Source organism: Poecilia latipinna, unplaced genomic scaffold (assembly GCF_001443285.1).
Source record: "Poecilia latipinna isolate Pla-1442-1.1 unplaced genomic scaffold, P_latipinna-1.0 Scaffold255, whole genome shotgun sequence".
Classification (NCBI taxonomy): domain Eukaryota; kingdom Metazoa; phylum Chordata; class Actinopteri; order Cyprinodontiformes; family Poeciliidae; genus Poecilia; species Poecilia latipinna.
This window is the reverse complement of record NW_015112871.1, coordinates 559058-579672: the sequence shown is the minus strand read 5'-3', so window position 1 is coordinate 579672 and position 20615 is coordinate 559058. Positions and strand designations below refer to the sequence as shown.

The 20615-nt window shown below is 39.8% G+C and overlaps 2 protein-coding genes across 3 annotated transcripts in view; both read left to right on the top strand.

Moving 5' to 3' along the window:
- Window positions 1-169: 169 nt before the first annotated feature.
- LOC106947789 (putative nuclease HARBI1) lies at window positions 170-5611 on the top strand. Its single transcript, XM_015033028.1, has 4 exons — window positions 170-1203; window positions 2505-3053; window positions 3129-3289; window positions 4181-5611. The coding sequence occupies exons 1-4, from the start codon at window positions 1036-1038 to the stop codon at window positions 4611-4613; spliced, it is 1311 nt and encodes a 436-aa protein (XP_014888514.1). The 5' UTR covers window positions 170-1035; the 3' UTR covers window positions 4614-5611.
- A 339-nt stretch (window positions 5612-5950) lies between these two features.
- gna11b (guanine nucleotide binding protein (G protein), alpha 11b (Gq class)) overlaps window positions 5951-20615 on the top strand; it is a 30997-nt gene continuing 16332 nt past the window's right edge. The window contains exon 1 of one of the 2 annotated variants that reach the window (XM_015033030.1): window positions 5951-7284. In XM_015033030.1, coding sequence (XP_014888516.1) covers window positions 7149-7284 — 136 coding nt within the window. In that variant the 5' untranslated portion in view covers window positions 5951-7148. The remainder of the gene's footprint in view (window positions 7285-20615) is intronic. The other variant, XM_015033029.1, reaches the window with a different exon arrangement.

Sequence of the window (20615 nt, the reverse complement as noted above, 5' to 3'; positions counted from 1 at the left end):
GCACAAAATTAAAAACTAAAAGGAAAAAAAAATCTTATCTATTGCTACAGCATGCTTTTTTTTTAAAGGATGTGATTCAGTTAAACATGCAGGTCATTATTTCTCAGAAGTCTGGTATTTCCAAATTGGAAAAGTAACAAAAATATCAATCAGAATGTCTCTCCAACCTCACTATCAAAATATAATATGCCTGCCACACATAAAATTTAGCTACACCTGCTGTAAGAAATGTTGATTAGCCTTTCTGATGATTTGTGTCTCAAACGTTTCATGCATACACTGAACCTCCTTTAGTTAATATTGCTCACTAAGCAATATATTATTTTAAAGAAAATACAGAAAAATATATTTTTTTGTTTTGCAGACATTGAAGTAGCTATCCTCGTTTAGAGATTTTTTTTCATCCAAAGTTGCGAACATGCACCTGATCCTCCCAAGTGTGCTGGCGTCGACAAGGAGGGGAATCAAAACATTCTCCATTTGGCTTTTCTATTGTGACTAAGTGTGTCAAAAATAATAATGGTATTTTAAAAACAATCCAACGTGTCTGGAAACTTCTACCAAATCATTGCGTCACTAAAAATTCAAGTCTGAGAAGAGAGTAAATCAAAATTAATTACAAGCACAGAACAATAAAGTACTACCATTAGTCACGATTTGAAGAAGAGATAGATATTCAACATAACACAAAGAAACTAAATAAAAAAAAACTGTTAAAGAAACAACAAACAGCATTTGCGTAGACCACCTCTTTTTGTAGCTACGGTGTCGGTTTTACTGTATTTTTACTGTATAACTTTATGAAGTCCGTTTTATTATCAATAAAAAAGCGAAAATTTGGACTTTGCTCAATCTTTGACCTACAGACACAGTGACTACGTATGACCACTAGATGGCAGCACCATTTAGAAACAGACATTGGACGCAAAGGCGGAAGTAAGCATCATAGCTTGGTTGTCGCTTCTCTAACCGTTCAGATAGTTCAGTATGATGCTCTCGCCTTATCCGAGTTAACTCCCCGTTAATTTCTCCAGAATGGGAGACGAGGAGGAGCAGCAGCGCTCCTTGATGTTTCTCCTGACCTACATGTTGCTGAAGCGCAGGAGAGACATAAACCACGCAGACATTCAGAGGCGCGATGAAATCCAGAGGCGCATCCGACATCGACAGTACTTCTTCCAGAGACAGAGGAGGATGCTCATGGTCAGTGCTTTGGGAGCCGGTTCGGTAATAATCTATAGTTATTGGCGCTTTGAACTTCAGTTTTAGTTAAAATGTCTCAAATCCAGAGCTGAACTCTAGTTATGGGGTCCCATTTGCACACATAACTGTGTTGTGTATTTGTACACCAGGGAAACTCCAGGTAAGAGTTTTAAAGCCTTTCTCTTTACGGTGGCTTTCTTTCATTCATTCCTTCATAAAGGCTAGTTGTATAGAAGAAACTACTAATATTGTCAACATACAAAAACATACGGTAACACTTTATTTGAAGGGGGGTGAATAAGGCTGTTGTGACACTTTCATAAACATGACATAACACCTGTCAAGAACATGAATTAGCCTTCATGAATATTTATGACTGTTGTCATAAAGTGTCATTCAGTAAATTATGACACTTTTAATACAAAGTTGACATTATTCAAAATGTCTTTGTTATGACAACTTGACATTAATCAAGAAATCATTACTGTTTAAACTTTTCCTTTGATAACATAAAGTTATCTAATTTTTAAAGTGCAATCAGTAATACTTTTATAACAAATTTATATCAGTAATGATTTCTCGGTTAATGTCAAGTTGTCATAACAAAGACATTTTGAATAATGTCAACTTTGTATTAAAAGTGTCATAATTTACCGAATGACACTTTATGACAACAGTCATAAATATTCATGAAGGCTTATTCATGTTCATGACATGTGTTATGTCAGTCTTATTCACTTCAAATAAAGTGTTACCAAACATACATATGATGCTTTTGTTCGCATGTGTTCCCTAACAAATCTTCACACAAAATCATTTAAGCTGTAAATTACATTTACCATTTACTTAAATGGTGTCTTGTGTAGGCAGATGGTGGAAATAGATTTTATTCACGAGTAAAGGGGCTGAATACATGCAGCCTACATTTTCAGGGTTGAAACCAATGATTCATATCCTTCCACAGTACAATTATAAATTGCTTTTTGTTGGTTTATACCCCGAAAATCCCAATAAAATACACTAAACTTTATTTGTTTTATATGATTAAGTGGGGAAAAACTTAATGTGAACACTATTGGGAAGTACTTTTAAAACCATACCCAAATAAACCAAAGAAAACACTTTATTGTTGGCTTGTAACCTATATAGAGGGGACTAGAGCTTGTTTTTACCTTATTTAGCTGATGTACAGGTTTGCGTCTTGAGAAGACCCAAATTTTCTGAGGATGACAAGCAAGCTTGAAACTTCCAGCCTCTTCCGAAAGCAGTTCTTCTGATCTTTTCTGCCTCTGCCCCGACAGATGATGATAGCGGGAGGAATGCGCTCCAACGTCCGCATCCGCACCCGACCCTGGACAACCACTCCCCGCTCCGACTGGTGGGAGCGGGTTGTGATGACGGAGTTCCAGCCCTCTGATTGGCTGGACAAATTCCGGATGAGCCGGGAGACCTTCTTCTACCTGTGCGAGAAGCTGAGGCCCCGCCTGGCGCGCCAGGACACCAGCTTCCGGCTGGCGCTGCCGGTAGAGAAGCGCGTGGCTGTGGCCCTGTGGCGTCTCGCGTCCAACGTCGAGTACCGCACCATAAGCTCCCTGTTCGGTGTGGGGAAGTCCACCGTGTGCAGGTGTGTCAGAGACATGTGCCACGCCATCGTGGCGCTCCTCAGCTCCACGTACCTGCGTCCCCCCACCGAGCAGGAGCTGGAGGAATCGGCCCAGCTCTTCCACTCCTACCTGGGCTTTCCTCACTGCGTGGCTGCCATCACAACGCTTCACACAGCCATCATCACCCCATCGAGCAACGCGTCGGACTACGCCAACCCCGCTGGCTGGCTATCTGTCCTGTCTCAGGTGTCTGTGTGGCTCACGTTCCCGCTCACATCCGATTTAGACTTTCTTTTGTAACATATTTTGCTTTCTCTCCAGGTTGCCATCAGCGGTCAAGGCTACTTCTGGGATGTATGTGCCAGTTTCCCCGGTGGGACCGATCCAGCTGAGATCTTACAGAACTCTGCTCTGTGGGCCACAGCTGCTGAGGGTGGACTGTCTCCTGCCCAAACGCCTGTCTTCATGGGGAAACCGCTTAGGTACAGTTAGTAAGAAAGTAAACACATCACAGAACAACCTTCACATGACGACAATGGATCAGTTAAAATCATCCTTCAGTCTTTTTGTTTCACTAATATTTCTCTCTTTTTTTTTTTTTTTTTACAAAATGTGATCTAGGGGTTGGAAACATGGCTGAAAAATATATCACAAAATAAGTGCTTCATATCAGTTGATATCAATAATTATTGATTAGTTTTTGTTGTACTCATTTTCTCCTTTCTCACCACTCTGTTGTGTATTGGTAGCAAAACATTAAACTGCGGCTGCGCAAATTACTAAAACAAACAAACAAAAAAAAAATTGTAAAAGAACCGAAACCATTAGAACATTTCAAAATGATCCCAAAAATGTGATCACCTTTTGCAAAAATAAAAATCTGTTCTCTTCAGCAACAACTCCCCCTCCCAAAAAACCCCCAAAAACAATAACCAAAGATTCTGTTACACGTAATTTCAAACTCCATGTAGACTAATAAACTTTAAATGAATTTAAGCTGGGAAATTATACTTTTGACAACTAAAACAACTAAAATGAAACAAGAAACAACATGTATGGGGAAAAAAATCTGGTAAAATGAAAGGACTTATTTTTAAGATTTAAGGTAATCAAAACTGAATTCAGAATACTGAGCATAAAACTAACAAAACTTGACACCAATCAAACAAAAACCATCTTTCCTGCTATAAAAGATGTAAAATGAGACTGCAAGAAAGCTTTTAAGCGTTTGGAAAAATATTAGTTGGAAATGCAAAGCAGATTAGATTGACCAGGTCAGCCTCAGAAGTGGAATATATAAATTGTTTACTCGTTTGTGCCTGAGGGCCTTGTGTTGTTTGATTTTCAGCCTGAAACCCATCTACTGTCTGCAGGTATGTGCTGCTGGGGGAGGCCTGCTACCCGCTCCAGAGCTGGCTCATGAAGGCCTATCCGGAGCAAAAGAGCCGACGGGGATGTCGCACGGCGCTGCCGGAGCCTCAGCAGCTGTTCAACCGGCGCCTCGGCAGAGCGCTGCGCGCCTCGGAGGAGGCGCTGCTGAGACTCAGGGCGCGCTGGCAGTGCCTGAGTAAGAGGAACGACTGCGGGCTGGACGTGGTGCCCACCATGATGCTGGCCTGCTGCATTCTGCACAACATGTGCGAGTCCCACGGAGACGCCTTCAAAGCAGAGTGGCAGGTGGAGGTGTGTGAGGCAGAGAACCCCCAGCCCTGCCACAAAGCCCTGGCTCCTGCCAGCATGGACCAAAGTGATGCCGAGGAGGTCCGAGGCCTCTTCTGTGACTATTTCCAACAGCAAAGAACCTGAGTTTAGCTGCCGAGAAAGCTTTCTCAACTGGCATATCAGTTTTGTCTTTGCAAATATATAACCTACTGAACTTATTCATTCAAAGCATAAACACTTTTTGATGTTGAACACAGACAGGTGTGCGCTTTCATCTTCTCTGTAAACAACAGCATGTTGACTTGTCTGTCTGGTATCAGTTCCTCCATTAAGGCCAGTTCAGTCCAGTCTGTTTTCTTACGGAAATGCAAAACCTAACCTGAAGATGATTTCTACCGCCAGATAAACGCAGGTGCATTAACGCAGTTACAATACTGATCCCTTTGAACTATTGCACATTTTGCCACATGCAAATTTCAATGGATTTTATTTGGGATTTTATGTGGAAATCTAAAAGACGTGCATATTTGTAAAACAAAAAATAATGTATGATTTTATTTTTTTAAAGTGAGAAATGATGTAATGGCTTTGTATTCATCCTCCCAGAGCTGGTGTTTTACAGAATCACTTTTTTTTGTATGTTGCTGGAAGCCAATAGTGTCTCTACCAGCTTTGCACATCTAAAGACTGACTCCCCCCTTCCCCCTCCGTTCTTATTTGCAAAATACCTCAAGAATTCTTCATTATGACTGAATGTTTATGGTTGTTACGGTTGTTGATGTTTTCCTTATCTAGCCCGTCTGCTTGGTTGGACAACCTTGTTTTGGAACTTTAGCAGATATGGCATCCTCTTCCCCTTTTCTTTTATTATGAAATGTGATCTAGGGCTGGGCAATACGGCTAAATTGTTGCAAGTTTTATTGGTTATTATGATCAAATTTAGAAACGGTGAAGTGAGAGTTTTTTAAGCTTGAGATGTTGTTTTATAACCTAGCCCTGCTATAAATGTCTCAACTCTGTCCCTCACTTGCTGGTTTGTTCCTTGGTATTTATGATGCCGTTTGCTCACCAATATTCTCCAACAAACCTCCAAGGCTCTCATGTGGCAGCTGAATTTAAACTGAGAATAAATGACAGATGACTAGATTGTGTTAACAAGTTAGCTATCTGGAGGTAGATGACTGCAAGGCATTTTAGTTGGTAACACACCATGCTTTTCAGATTTTTTTTGTATTAAAAAATTTCAAGTTTTATAAACTCAGCATTTTGCAAGGACGTTTAAGATGTTTCCGAAAGGAAGAGGAGAAATACTTCTATGTTAAAAAAATTCATATTTAAAAAGATATTTTAGTTGCAATAAATTTCTTATTTATTGCAAATAAAATATGAGAGGTTTACGGACTGTTGGAAGTTGCGTAGCCCACATTTTTGTGAATGAGTCTTATGCAATTCTTCCCCCTGGCCTCAAGATGTCGCTGCAGTTCCAGCACACCTTCGCCTTCTGGTTACGTCGCTTTTGTTTTTTTATGCGGCGGTGCTGCTTCAGTGCCGTTAAAATATGGGTCTAGTTCCACTTTAACACCGTGCTCCAGGCATACTTTTCCATTTTCGCAAACACTTTGTTTAGACCACACCACACGCGTCCTACATTTATAATATGAGACGGTTATAAATGCTGTGGACAATTTTCGCATCTCATGGACGTAAGTTGGGGCGCTCGGATACAAATCCCACCCCGAGACCCGCCTCGCTCATTCAATTGGTCTGCCCCAAACCTGTTTCATGCAGTCCGCCGTCTGTCAGTCAACGCCGCGCTTCCCTCCTCCGCCTCGCTTGGCAGCATCCAGGAGTGTGCCCACCTTATTCCTGCGACGGGCGTTTGATGTGAACATATTTACGGCAAGGGCCGCCGGTTCGGCACGAGTTTTTTCTCCGTTATTTCCAGCTTTTTGCACTAGCTTTGTCATTTACCGTCGGGATGACTCAGGATGTAACTGGGTGTTGTCCTGTTGTTTTTAGCTAGGCGGACAAATTCCTTCAACCAGCCTGCTGTTTCAATCACTGCGGGCTGTCACTACGTTAGCCGAGGCGCTGTTTAGTTGGGCGAGCTAGCGGGCTAGCAGGGCGAGCACTCCCGACTGTCTTTGGCCTAATTTAGGGGAGGTTGTACTGATGTTGTTGGAATAACGCCGAAGAGACTGCAGACACATCAGCTGTCATCCGGTTGGATGCTGCAGGTTTGAACCACTCTTGACGGATGGTGAAGATTGAATTGGAAAAGGCAGTGACAGAAAAAAAAAACCTAAAGGGGCTTTAAGTTGCTGCCATTAGGAACAAAAAAGCAAAAAACCTAAGCTGTGTTCAGAGCGGTGCAGTCAGAGGAGTCCTTAGCTCCCGTTTCCAGTGTGAATCTCCCGTGATTTACGGTGGAACATCCGGGTGAAGTCGCGCTTCTTCCCGGCCGGGGGACAACTTGACAGCGAGGCCCCTTGGCTAAGTCTCCCCTCCCCCAGCCCCGACCATCCATCCGTCCGTCCGTCCAGTCCAGTCCAGTCCGACTGACCGCCTCCTCCTCGCTTGCTTGAGAGCCAAGCGAGGGCCGGGGATTCGGGAGAAACGGAAACCGTGAACCAGTGTTCGTCAGGTCCCGTTTGATCCGGGCTGCCACAACCAGGGGGGATGACTCTGGAGTCCATGATGGCTTGCTGCCTGAGCGAGGAGGCGAAGGAGTCGAAACGAATCAATGCAGAAATTGACAAACAACTCCGCCGAGACAAGCGGGACTCCAGGAGAGAGCTGAAATTGCTGCTGCTCGGTATGTAGCATGAAAACGTTCAAGCACCGTTATCGCTCGCAGTGTTTTGTTTTGCTGTGTGGGCAACTTACCGTCTTGGGCCTTTTTGGCAATGCTAATAAATATGCTACCCAGTCTGCTAACTGGAAGGCAGGTTTCACTATGAGGCTTTTAATATGATTTCTCTGAAATGCGCTGCATGAATTCTGATTAGTTGGGGGGAAAAAAAAACATTGGGCATTCAAATTGACCAGGGGCGTATACGTGAAAAGCACGGACAAATAATGAAACAAAGGTTTCCTGGGCACAGACGTGTAAAAAAAACAAACACCTTAATTGAACCACTAAAACACATACTTTGATAAACAAATGTAAAACAATTGTAAATACAATTTGTTTTTCAGCCACACGTTTTTCCAAAAACCTGTCATTAATCATTTCCATTGTGCTACTGCCTCTCCTTGATGAATGATTTCATCTGCACCAGGGATCAAACTGTTGCAAGTTTTATTGGTTATTATGGTCAAATTTAGAAAATGGAAAATTAGGACTTCACATAGCTCTTTAAGTCATTAACATTTGTGACTTTTCTTATTCTCTTTTTATTTAGAAGTGGATGATGGTTAGAAATGCACAGAACTGGCTTTTCCATAGTTGTGTTTGTGCATTTTTTTTAATGCAAAGTGCTGATTTGCCTATTTGAGTTTTTTAAAGTGTGCTTTGATGGCACGTTAGCAGTTACGTTTAATTCTATCCAAAAAGCAGTAATTACACGATGATCCATGTTTATATGTATATCCCTATAACGTGATTTTATTTTTCTAAAGGTAATTCAAAAAAGTATGAAGTTAAATATGTAGTGATATAGGTTTTCTGGTCAATACAGATTTTCTGAGAGGTCTGACCTGTTGGATCTGAATTTGACATATTCAGAATTAAAATTTTCTTTTCGGTTCTTCTTAGTTTATTTAATAACCTTTTTTGTTTGTAAGTTTTTTTTTGTTATTTTTTTTAACAACTTGCACACTGCATCTAAAATTTTTCTCTTACTTGACCGGCATGTAAATAACGCATGTCTGCAAATTTCTTCTTCTTCTTCTTTTTCTTCTTCTTCTTTTTTTGTGACCTTCTCTGCACAGTGAATGAACTGTGATGCAACTTCCTTAGTCGTAAGAGCCTAAAGAATATTTTGCATGCTCTGAACTTCAAATAGCATATTCAGGGAGTTTCTAGTGTCTGCCGAGCTCATAACAAAGCAATCTCAGTGCGCTTGTGTGTCCATGCTGCAAACTGTAATTAGCCTGTGACAGGTCTTGCCATTTATTAAAAGAAACTTGTGAAATTATTTTGTTGCCATTCGTAGCAACTCTAGAAGCAGGGTGCATTAGGAAGCATGTGTTGCTGATAGAGATTGAGCTGTTAAGCAATTTGCTCATTTATGTACAGCAGTTGTTGGGCTATTTGTTTTCCAACAGTAAAAACACCAGCTCCCGCATGAAGAAAGCCCTTTTGCTGCTGCTGCTGCAAAAGTAAATGCAATGAAGCAATATGTAGAGAAATAAGACTTGGTTGTAACACAAAGCAAAAGCTTTTTAATTTTTTTTTTTTTTTATGCCTGCGCTTTGGATCTGCAACAAATGATCTTTGAATCAGTTTCAGAAATTCTTAGTGAGATTTTAATGAGATGATGTGTGAAAATCTGCCACAATATGTGGACTTTTAACACATCTACATTAGCAAAAAGGAAAAAAAATAGAAGTCATTTTGAAGTATCCCATTTATTGACTTCAGGTTTATTTCTACAGGTGATTTCTACGAGAGACCCGTTTAAACAATCATTTAAATCGCAATAATTACAGTTGACAGATTTAATGTGAAAACAAGCTGAGTGTAATTATTAGAATAAAAGACTTGAGTGAAATGATGGGGAAAATATTAGCACTACTACTAATAATAATAACAACATGTTGACACACTTTTGTTGCAGTAAAGCAGTCAGACATTTTGTGCAACCGCTTCACTTTTTAATGATACATTTTCTCCAAATGTTTTATAAAAAAGATGATATTAACTGCAGGATTTGCAAACGGCAATCATGAACGCAACTAACGGTGGTTGCTTGTTTTGCATGAAATAGTTCATTGCAGGACTCCATGTTTTTTGCACTACTGATTTTTTTGCACAAAACAATATTCTCCATTTTCTTTTTGTGGTTAAATCGGCTGTCAAAAACAAACGCTTCCTTGCAGGCTAGTTATAGTTCCAGCAACCTTAACTATTGTAGAATGATCTTATACTTTCAAATTAATCAGTTTCAACTTCCATTGAATAAAAGATTACGCAGTTTAAAGAAAATTTAGTTGAGTATTTCTACAACAAAAAAAAACACTCCCCCTGTTTTGCCTCCAGCAGACAACAGGAAGACTTGGCTCAGGTGAACAACAGAGAACACCACAGCCACATTGCACAGCTTTTTAGATTGGAGCCGTTCTGTTTCCACCTTTTGTAATTTCCCATCTCATAATTATTAGGGCAACTTTCACCCGTCATTGTCATCATTTTTATTCTATACTGTGCTGCTACTACAAGGAAATCCTTGCAAAATCATTCCAAGTTTAGTGTAGCAATAATACAATAATCACTAGTAATCGTAAGATGTATCTGTATAAAAATAAATAATGATAATCGGTATAGCTCAATAAGTGCATTGTAGTTGACTAGATAAAGTAAAGTAACTGTTTTAATTTTAATGTCTAACTTTTAATGTCTTTTGTTATTGAAGATGTTCAGGATTTCTGTACATGTGGATGTACTAGCAGTTATTTAGTTAAGTTTTTACAGCAATTTATTGGCAGTTCAGAGGCTGGGAAAAAAAAATCTAACTTTTTTTTGTTTTGTTTTCATGCATCAAGTTTGAAACTCAGAATTTTTTCATTATCCTGCACCTAAATGTGCTTTTTCAGTTTAACAATGAAACAGACGTGTGTCAGCAAATCTTGCACATTTTTTGTTTTGTTTTGTTTACCCAATTACAAATGTCTGAGAATGAGTCTAAAATTTAGATATAAAGAAAGTTGGTTACATATCCTTTGTTGCATCAGAGGGAATAATCTTGCAATTTATTTTATGTGTTTTATAACCGTAGAGATTGGGGCGGGGGGTAGGGCATTAGACAAAACTTTAAATTGGTGTGGGCCAATAAAAGCCCTATCAGTGGATGTCTATTGTTTATCCATGAGCGTTGTTCTGAATGGACTTCCGTTCCATGTTATATTCATTAATCTTTTTATTATTTGTGCAGCTTCCGGCCTTTACATCTCTAGTGTGAGAGCTCAAGATGGATTCACATACACTTAGAAACCTAATGGAGTCTGGAGGGTAGAAAAAAAACAAAACAAAAAAAAAAAAAAACGCAGCAGCTTTGAGTTGCCTTCAACATGTTGCATAACATTTGTATGGCTAGAAAAGGGCTTTGGCTCCCTCACTTAGACCTTGCTGGGTGTCCAGTTTGTCACCGCTGCATTTCTTTTTATTGTTCGGTAAGCACTGCGTTGCACAGAGTTTACCCTTCTGGAGGACAAGGATTCTGATGGATTTGCCCCCTCATCCTGGAGTCTAGCTGAGTAGGTTAGCTATTTTTATAGCTGGTGTGTGGGCAGGTGGGAGCTGCTGTTGAATAAGTTGAGCTCCACTGCATTGATTCATAGTTCTGTGGACACAGGAACATTTGGCTGCGATTTATCACAAATGCGGCCGTTTTCCTTTTTCATTTCCTTCAGCGCGTGTCGAGAGATGCGCCACCACTCAGCCGCTCGTCAAGCACCTTTTTGGATCGTCGAATGTTGGAAACTTGCAGGGGGAGGCGGGAACGGGGAGGTGGGAGGTGGAGGAGTGGTGGGGGGGGACACAGGTGTCCATTTTTAGGACAATTAGAATTATCTAGGTTGCATCCTTGGTTTCAAAACGTTTGCTCCCATTTCTCACCCACCAAAAGCAGTCCTGGTTATCCGACATGTGTGTCTCCTTTATTTCCCCGCTGAATATCTCAGCTCAGTAAAGTAGGCCGCACTAGAGCCATACCATTGATGGGGCACATTCTGCTTCATGTCGTACATTTCGACCACTGTGGCGCTCTCCTCTACCTCGCTGCTGAGGTGAGAGGATCTGGAAAGAGGTGTTTGCTTTTCTGCTGTGCTTTTGAAAAAGCTTGTGTGCTGCAATCATTTTGGGTTTTTGCCAGACTGTCTGTGAGGGACGGATTTCGACACATCTACGGGTTGGAGCTACCGTGCATGGATTGGTGTGAGATTCTGATGATATGGGAACCTGAAGGAAAAATACCAGGGTTTCTCATTGTCACTTTAGATACACAAAGACCTTACACAAACTAGTTACTCATCTTAAAGACTGAAAAGCCATAATTGTTCCTATTATAACTTAATCTCCAAGGTATTTTTGAGTAAAATGCCTGTTAATAAGTGTCTAGCATGATGACGCGTCAAGAGATTTACAGAATTAAAACGTATTTGCTGTCAAAGTGATAAATATCATCCTTATGGTGAAATTAATGCAAATAGTTTTATAGGCACTGGATGTAAAGGCTTTCAGCTCAACACTATTTCTTTAAAACTCCTATTTTGGTATGAAAAAGGAAGTAGTTCTTGGGTCGTTGCCTTGCTGTTGGGTAGTAGAGTTGGACTTGGACAACACTTGGTTACATAAAAACTCAAGAAACCTTTTTTTTTTTAATCTGGCAGCATTTTTGAGTACTTGGTAGAAAAAATAAATGGGGGCATATCATTGATATTTATATTTTCTTAGTGTCTTTTTCAAAGCACCAAGTAAAGATCTTGACTGACTGTTAGTTGCTAATAACACCGAACTCCGTTCTACCAGCGCCAAACGGTTATCTTATTTTATTTATTTTTTATTGCAGCGCTATTTAATAATTTATAGGTTGAAATCGTAATATTCTTAGGCTGGTCAAACAAGAACGGGATCATTTTACACTTAACAGATTCTTTACAACGTGCACAAAATATGGACCAGTCAAACCTGGACTTGGATGACTCCACACTGAGTCCAGATTCCTTCAGACAGTTTGTGACGCATTTATTCCCGTGAAATTTGGGGTGGGAGGATTCTTGGTTTTCCCAAAAGTATGTAAGATATCGATTGTTCATTGTTACACCCCTACAGATCAGGTTTGGTGATTTTATTTTAACTGTTTCTCTGTGGTTATTGGTCTTCAGTTTTTTAAGTACTTAATTTATAAAAGTGTAATGAAATTTGTGAAACCTCTATTTCTAAAAACAGAGTGTTAGTTTTCCTAAAATATTTTGCTAAAATCATGTTTGACTTTGTGTCTTGGGTTGAAAATAACATTGAAGTTTAAGTAGCAGATTTCAAGTAAATGTGTTTTTTATTTTTTTTATTATTTTGCCAGTATGCCTAACAAATTATTTTCCTTTTAGTTAATCAACTATTGCTTAAAAACAGAATTACCCTTCTAGTGGATGGCGTTCTTTAGTTTCCATGTCACGATTGGAAATAATCCAATTGCTGAAAACACAAACAGTCACATTTGTCTCATACGGTAGAGACAAACAACCTTCTGTCAGATCAACCAGAGAAGGTTCTGGTCACACCATAACTTTCTATTGCAGCATTTTATTTTTGTCACTTTGAACTGTGAGGATTTTAATGGAGAACTTATTCCTACAACCCACGATGCTTTGCGTGAACGACGACGTTCACGCTTCCTTACCTGAAATGACCCATTCATCAACGCCACAGCCGGACCGAGGGGTTGATGCCTCGATACCGTTGTTCATCCCCTGCCTACGGCCACATCTAAACTCTCAGTATGACTTTCTTTCTCCGGTGTTGTGCTTTGGTCTCTGCCTGTGTCTCCGAATGAACCCTGGTTTTGATGACAGGCAATAGAAGACATTTATCAAAGTGTCAGGGTGAAAGGCAGAGAGCAAGCAAGAGCTGCAATTAGTCACGGCATAAGTGGATCGTTCAGTGTGACTTAAGTCTTGTTGGTGAATGCCTGGATAAGGACGTGTAAGGCAGGATTAGTTCGGGCTCTAATAGGCTTGGTTAAACACATCTGCTGCTCAGACTTTAAGATGTCACTGACTCCTATTATCCCCCTCTGGCATTATTCAACCCTCAGTGAGTCGCCTTCTGCACGGAGAGGACAGGACAATGTCTGTTTCCGAGTGTTTAACCACATGTGCCGCACTGAGACGATGTTTATAGTTCTTCAGAGCTGCGAAGCTGCTCTGTTGTCAGCGCCCACCCTTCAAGACGCTGCCCTGACCGCCGGATCGATTGGGTTTCGGCGTCTTGCCCAAGGGAAATGAGACCGGTGACCCCTTCCGCTTTAGACTTGCTGTACCGAGCCACAGAGCCGCCGTCAGGTGTGCTCGACTGTACTGGAGTTGAACATTGATAACAATCGCCTTCTTGGGTAAATCTTGAGGTTTTCTGTGTTTGCACTGCTCAGCAAATTCAGCACATGTACAGGAGATACAGTTTGTTGTTCATTTCAGCTGATCTTGCAAGAATGTTCCCCGACAGCTTAATCTAGTTAAGTATGCACAGTTTGTACATAATGTGTTACAGCTGACTGCAGTAGCACTTGCGCAATAATTTAATTTATTAATGACTGGGTAAAGCTAAAATTGTTAATAAGTACTTATTTGCTGATAATTCATATGCTATTACAAAATCGGTGGCCGTAAATGAATAAGTACTTCAGTTCTGGATACGCCTTGTTGACTTTAGTTTATCAAAATGGAGGAGAGTCTATTTTGGACCTTATTTAGTAGGCTGAAACTGTTAATGGAGTTTTATTAACTTATTAAAGTGTTAAAAAAGGGTTTAATAAAATGATTAGTGATTACTAGATTCAGATAAGACGACATAACATTTTTTTATATAGGGAAACATTGGAAATGATTTGTATTTTTGAAACTAAAACAAAAGTTTCCTAAATATCAAACCTTTTTAAACTGTCTGTTGTGTATTAAATACAGGTCTGACTTCAGAAGTAGTTCAGATTTTGACCCAATTAGAAATGCACAAATCAGAGATTAACAGCCAGCTTCTAATTTCGACAGGTTTTGTAAAACTTTTAAAGCAGTGTTTTACTGTTTTGAAACAAAGCAGAGAAATTACTAGTAGTTCTTTTGTAAATTAGAGACAATTTCTCTAATTTCAGAAATCCATGTAATTTACCTGCAGCGCTGCAATGCAGACCTGCACCGCTTCTTTGCATGTAATTTAACACTTTAACATTTAAGAATTATTTCTACAATTCGGCAAACAAAATAGCTGCTTCATATTATTATGCAAATTATAAGTAAAATCTATCAAGTTTTATCATTAAACTAAAAAAAGCAACATAACTAATTGAGGTTAAACATTCAATTTATGATCCCGCTTAATAAAAAGAGCTTTTATTTTGATGAGCAGGAAGTATCCGTGTGGTGATTCAGTCGTCTTAACAACAGGAAAATAATTTGTCTGAATTATGTTTTGTTAATATTATTCTGAAATCGCATGGAGTCATTTAATAGTATTTATTGTGGGCAGTATTGATGAGGTCAGTAGTGTGAAGCTAAAGCTAACATGGACAAATTATGAGCCATTAATAGTCCATGTTGTTTGAATGACACTGGATGATAAATCAAGCGCACCTTTTCATTGTGTTAAGAAAAAACAACAACAAAGAAACATTTGCAGCATGTTGCCTGCCTGTGTAGTTCACTAGCTTGTTTCCCCTCCATTTAACTTAAGATAATAAGATTGTTTAAAAGACTGGAGTCTAAGTCAAGTCGAAAGTTTCTTTTTCTCTTCTTTCTGTAACTTAAAGGTGAATTAAGTCCCAATCTCGGTGACAAAATTATTTTCCTCTATAATTATTTTAGCTTGGTTTACTTATTAGCGAGTAAACCAAGCTTCACAAGTTGTGAACACTGACCTAGTTTTCAAATGCCTAAAGTTGTGTCGTAGTTGTGGTGCATTTACTGATCAGAAAAAAGATCTGATTTTTGAGTTTCCATCCGGCTAACCAGGAAAATTGGCCGATTCTAGTAACCAGTGGGTTTTGTCAAGTTGGACCTTTACGAAATGTGAGGAATGGAGTTTGCTACCAAGTCGTGGAATCGACACAAACAAAAAGCTTGATCCACTTCAGTCTTTCTATTTTTCTTATTTTACACAACCAGTAAGTACTCAAAAATTTAAGTTGCGCATTGCTAACTTTTACCTCGGGGCACAAGACTGAAAATCCTTTGACATACTTTCGTCTCTAAAGGTTAAAACATTTTTTTCAGAGCTGACGGATTCCTTATGTATTTTCTAAGCTAACAACACATTGTAGCCACGTATATTGAGATATCATCTCTGTCTCGAGTAAAGCAGTGCCCGCAGTCTGGCTGCTTGTCATGGAGTGCCATATCAGGCCATACTGACAAAATCCCGCTCCACAGAGCAGTAATTTGCCTCTACTTGGTCAAAACACAGCGAGCCAGAAACTGCGGCCTTTGCTGCCTTGGGTAGATGGACTGCTGGAGCTGTCAGGAAGGTGAGATGCTTGGGCAAAAACCTTTTGAGGTTAGGCTTCTCGTAAAGCTCCATTAGTGAGTCGATGTTAGCTGCAGCGTATTACATTTAAACATGGATGCTGCTAGAAAGGGATGTTTTGTGATCAAAGGCTTAAAAGCGTGCCGCATTGCTCAAACATTGACTCAGATGACAAAATTTAATGCTCTGTTTTTATTGTTGCATGTGATCCTCGTTGTTACCTTGGTTAAAATGTGTTTCAGTCTGGTTGAACCAGGAAGAGGATCAGATTGTAGGCTGACTTTGTTTTTTCTGAACTCACTACTCTTGCCAAGTGGTCTTATTTTGATCATATATGGCAAAGGGGGGATGTTCTAACTCTTCTGCTCTCTCTGTGTGTGTGTGTGTGTGTGTAGAGCTGCTAATGCCAGTAGATCTGGAGCCTTGCACATGGTTGGGTATTGCAGAGCTCTTTACATGGTCAGAACTAGCTCTATGCTATAGAGAGATAATTGGCATAAGTGGGTGAATAAATGTCTGTAAAGATCCTGAAAGTGTTTTCAAAGTAAGCTCACCAACTGATTGTGTCATTCTCCTATTAAGAAGTGATTTTGGTGTTTAATTTTTCACTGGAAGTGATATTTATGTTTTGGACCAGGCTATCCAGAGTCCCAACTTGGATCTGACAGAATCTGCAGAGTTGGCTAAAGATGAGAAAAATGGAAAAATGCATAAAGCTGCTCTGTTAGATAACTGGTTTAACTGGTTTAAAGCCAAAGATTTTTCCATTGGTTATGAACAGGCTATACATTTATTGCAACATTGCAGTTTCTTTTAATAATCTGGGGGGGGGATGGGTATTTTTTAAAATTGATTCTACCTTTACATAGTTTTTTTTAATTTAGAAGGATGTCTGTCTCATTTTTTAAATCAAAACTAAACTTCTTGTCACTTTAATCTTCAACCAAGTGCAGCAGCAGCCATTTTTTGTTGTTCCCAATAAAAAAAAAAAAATCATTACTTTAATGAAAAGGCGTAAAAAAGCATCATGGCCTTTACAACACTGACTGTGCATAGTGGAATATTGCTGCACTGGAAGTCCACAAATCTAAATCTAAGTTTGTTGAATTTAGTTGCATCTTTTGCTGTGAACATTGAACTTTTTTCCACATATTGTGTTTGTTGAGTTGTTAGCTCAACTTGTTCTAATTAGCGATAGAAAATAGACCTACCAAAGTTTAGAGTCAAATGAGAAAAATATCTGTATATTTTTTTATGTAAATGTTCTTTTTTTTTTTGCATTTTGTCTTCTTTTGGATGCATCCATCTTCCAATTACCTCTGACCAGCTTTCTGGTATTATGTTACCACAGCATGATACTGCCAATACCATCTTCCACTGTGGAAAAAAATGTTTAACACCAATTTTCTTGTGGAAAACTTCATATGGGACTATTGGCTTTCTTTCAGCAATAGCTTTCCTCTTGCCAAAATTCCTAAAGAATGGATCTGTGGAGTTTGAATGTAAAAGTTGAGATTTTGCCATCTAAGCAGTGACTTTTGGCAAAACTCAGGATATTGACCTTTGTGGGGTTTTTTTTTAGTTTTTTTTTTTTTAATCTTCTCCACAACTTTTCCCCTGACGTGTCTGTCGGGTTCGATGTTCTTCATGATGTTGATCGTTTGCTAACGTTCTCTAGTTGACCTCTCAGGTCTTGACAGATCAGCTAATAATTGGTGCTTGTAATGCGACTAAATTTGGAAAAGTTAATGGGTGTGAATACTTTTCCAAGGCGACATATTTGTATGCCTGACTGTGTATGGGTTTGTTTTTCTGTTGCTTTGTGGTTTGAAAACCATCTACAGGCGCATGAGAGGATCAAATTTGGCATGCTAAAGCTGGAGTTGAATTTCACATCTCTCTCTGTCGTTCAGTGGCTTCTTGCAAAGTTTATCGCTTCCCATCACAACTTAGAAATATTAGTCAGGTTTGCACAAGCAGACATGTTCGTCCAGGTATGCTCCAATCAGGTGACATGCAGATTCATCTCTTTTCTGGTTTTGCTCTAGGGACGGGCGATATGGACTTAAAGAGTAGTCGCGATACATTCTGGTGCTATTGTGATAATGATAAAAGTGACGAAAAGAACTATTTATTACTGCTTTTTTTAGGTATCTGTATCATACCCCACAAACACAAATGCTGCTTTTGAAAAACCCGTTTATGACGCACTTCTTTATGCGACACCAGTCACACCAACTGCATTTAATATTTTAAATTTTATTGATGTCTGTTGTTTCTTTTGTTGAACAAGCAGTGAAGAAAATAGTAAAGCTAACAATAACATCAAAAAGGACAGTTTTGGAGGATTTCTCAACTTTATTGATAGGAATTTAAAATCGAAATAAGATCATGACAAGAAATTTATCCCAATAAACGATACGGTAAATGCCCACCCCTATTTTGAACCCCAAGTTTGCTTTTCCTTTTTATAATTTGAGCAATTCATGCCCCTAACAAGGTACGCAGGTTAAACACACCGCTGCTGCGCCCTCTGAATCCTGGTTTTGCTCACCCACTCCCACTTGACTAGAACGACACTCGCTCGCTCGACAGACAAGACGATCCTGAGGTGATTCAATCCAAGTGTGTTAGCTTGCGATGCGTGTGTTTGTGTGTGGCACAAGCTCCAGCATGCATCTTCGATTTACAGTTCCGACACACACCCACACACACACACACACGCACGCGCGCGCGCAGGCCTCTCAGCAGCTGCAGAGCCGTCTGCACAAAGCAGCACATCCAGACTCTGATGACAAGCGGCGACGGTTCTTTTTCTGCGTCTCTACGTGTGCAGGTTTGTTGTTTTTGGTGTGGCCTGGGATGACCTGGGTCATGACTGAGGAGAAGTGGGCCATCACAGCGGAGGTAACATCCATGCCTTGAGGTTGACCTCAGAGCCTGTGTGTGGTACATTTAGCCAGGCAGGTGGTGTCTTGTGGGGCTTCAGGCCGTCTTGGCTCAGACTCCTCTCTTTGTGTGCCGTAAAGAGGCCACTTTCCTCAATGGCGTAAAGATCGGGACCCACGCTGCATTTTGGTCCGCCCTCTTCTTCCTCTGACTCACATGGTGATTTTTCCAGGGTGCTGACAGAAATGCCAACACGTGCTCAAGCCCAGTTTCGAGGTTTGGTAGCACTTTCACCTCGATGCCGTGTCGATGCAAATCCGTTTGCCTCGCTGAGATTGAATCGTCATGTGTCCTGCTGAGTGGACAGTTCATAACCTGCGATAAGCCACCACTGCTGAATGTGGGGTATTATATCTGTGTGTGTATTTGCATGCGGGTTTCCCATGATAATCTTTGGTGCATAGAGAGAGTTGGCAGGTATTGCAGGCAGGCGCCAGGTAAGCAGCGGAGAAGAGTTGTAAGGATGTAATGAGGTCGCGTGATGTTAACTCTCATCTATGAAATCTGTCTTATGTGGGATTATCCAGTTGCTGTGCCATATGAGAGAACTGTGTAATTATAGTTCCATTCTTAAAACTACTAACTTATTGGAGTAGTACTCACTTTGCATTAAAATGAAATGGTTAAAATCAGTCGCAGTTGATCCCTGCCTATATTTTTCTTTAGACATAACTTCAAATTTATAGAAAAGTAAATTTTTCTTTTCTCTTTTTTGCTTTGTGGGCTTGTAGAGCATCTTCTGGTAGAGAACGCAACCCATATACGGAGGCCATCATAGAAGCAGTTCTAGTCCTGGCCCGATGACCTTTGACTTCTTGTCTGACAACTGTCAAATAAAGGCCACTAGAGCCTATTTAAAAGAAAAGAAAAATAAATAAAATGCCTAAAAGACTGCAGATTGACTACAGTTCAACTTTGGGCGACTGGTGGTTGTTAAGTAGCCAATCCAGAATCTCTCTTATTAAACTGGTTCTGTGTTAGATGGACCTGTGTTGCTGGCTAATTGTTGAAATGATTTGACAATCCTTTCCGACCTCGAACAGGAAAAATTTAGCCTGATTTGGTATTGACATTCACATTTTTCCTCTTCATTAAAAAGAAAAAAAGTAATTTGGCTGCTATTGCTGCCGTTGAGAACAAGACAGTCATAGTGTGAAAACCGAAGAAGCTGTAACCAATTAAATCACAATTTTTAGAAAACTTTTTCAGGCTTAGAAATGATTATTTTTTTAATTAAACTTACAAAAACTCCCCCCCCCCCTCCCACACACACACAATATTTAGATAAAGTAAATCTAAAGCATAAAATTAACATTCTGTCTTTTTTGAAAGGCCCATCAGTAAAAATTACACCTTTGTTTTTATTTTATTTTTTAAATGTGGAGTTGCATTAACCACCAAGGTTGCCATATAATGTTTATGCAATTTTTTAATCGATAGCCACGCAAAGCATTCAACAACCTACCTCTGGTTGATGCAGCCAGAAAAGCCTCTCATTAGATGGACTTTAAAGCTTAGGAATGGTACGATGAAAACATTTAGTGGGTTAACTGATCTGTATTCCTTGGTACCAGAATCTGCCTCGGGCCTAAACATCACGCCCGTAGTATCTGAGGTGTGTGTGTGTGTGTGTGTGTGAGGTAAAAAAAAGTTTCTCCAGACATCAACTCATCTAAAACCGCCGTATTTAATACCACTGTGCGAGTTCTACTGGGTATTACTCAAAACTGACACCCGTAGTTATGTAAAGACTTATGAAAACCAGGGGTCCAGAACCTGCTCCATCATGGATTTACTGTAATGCA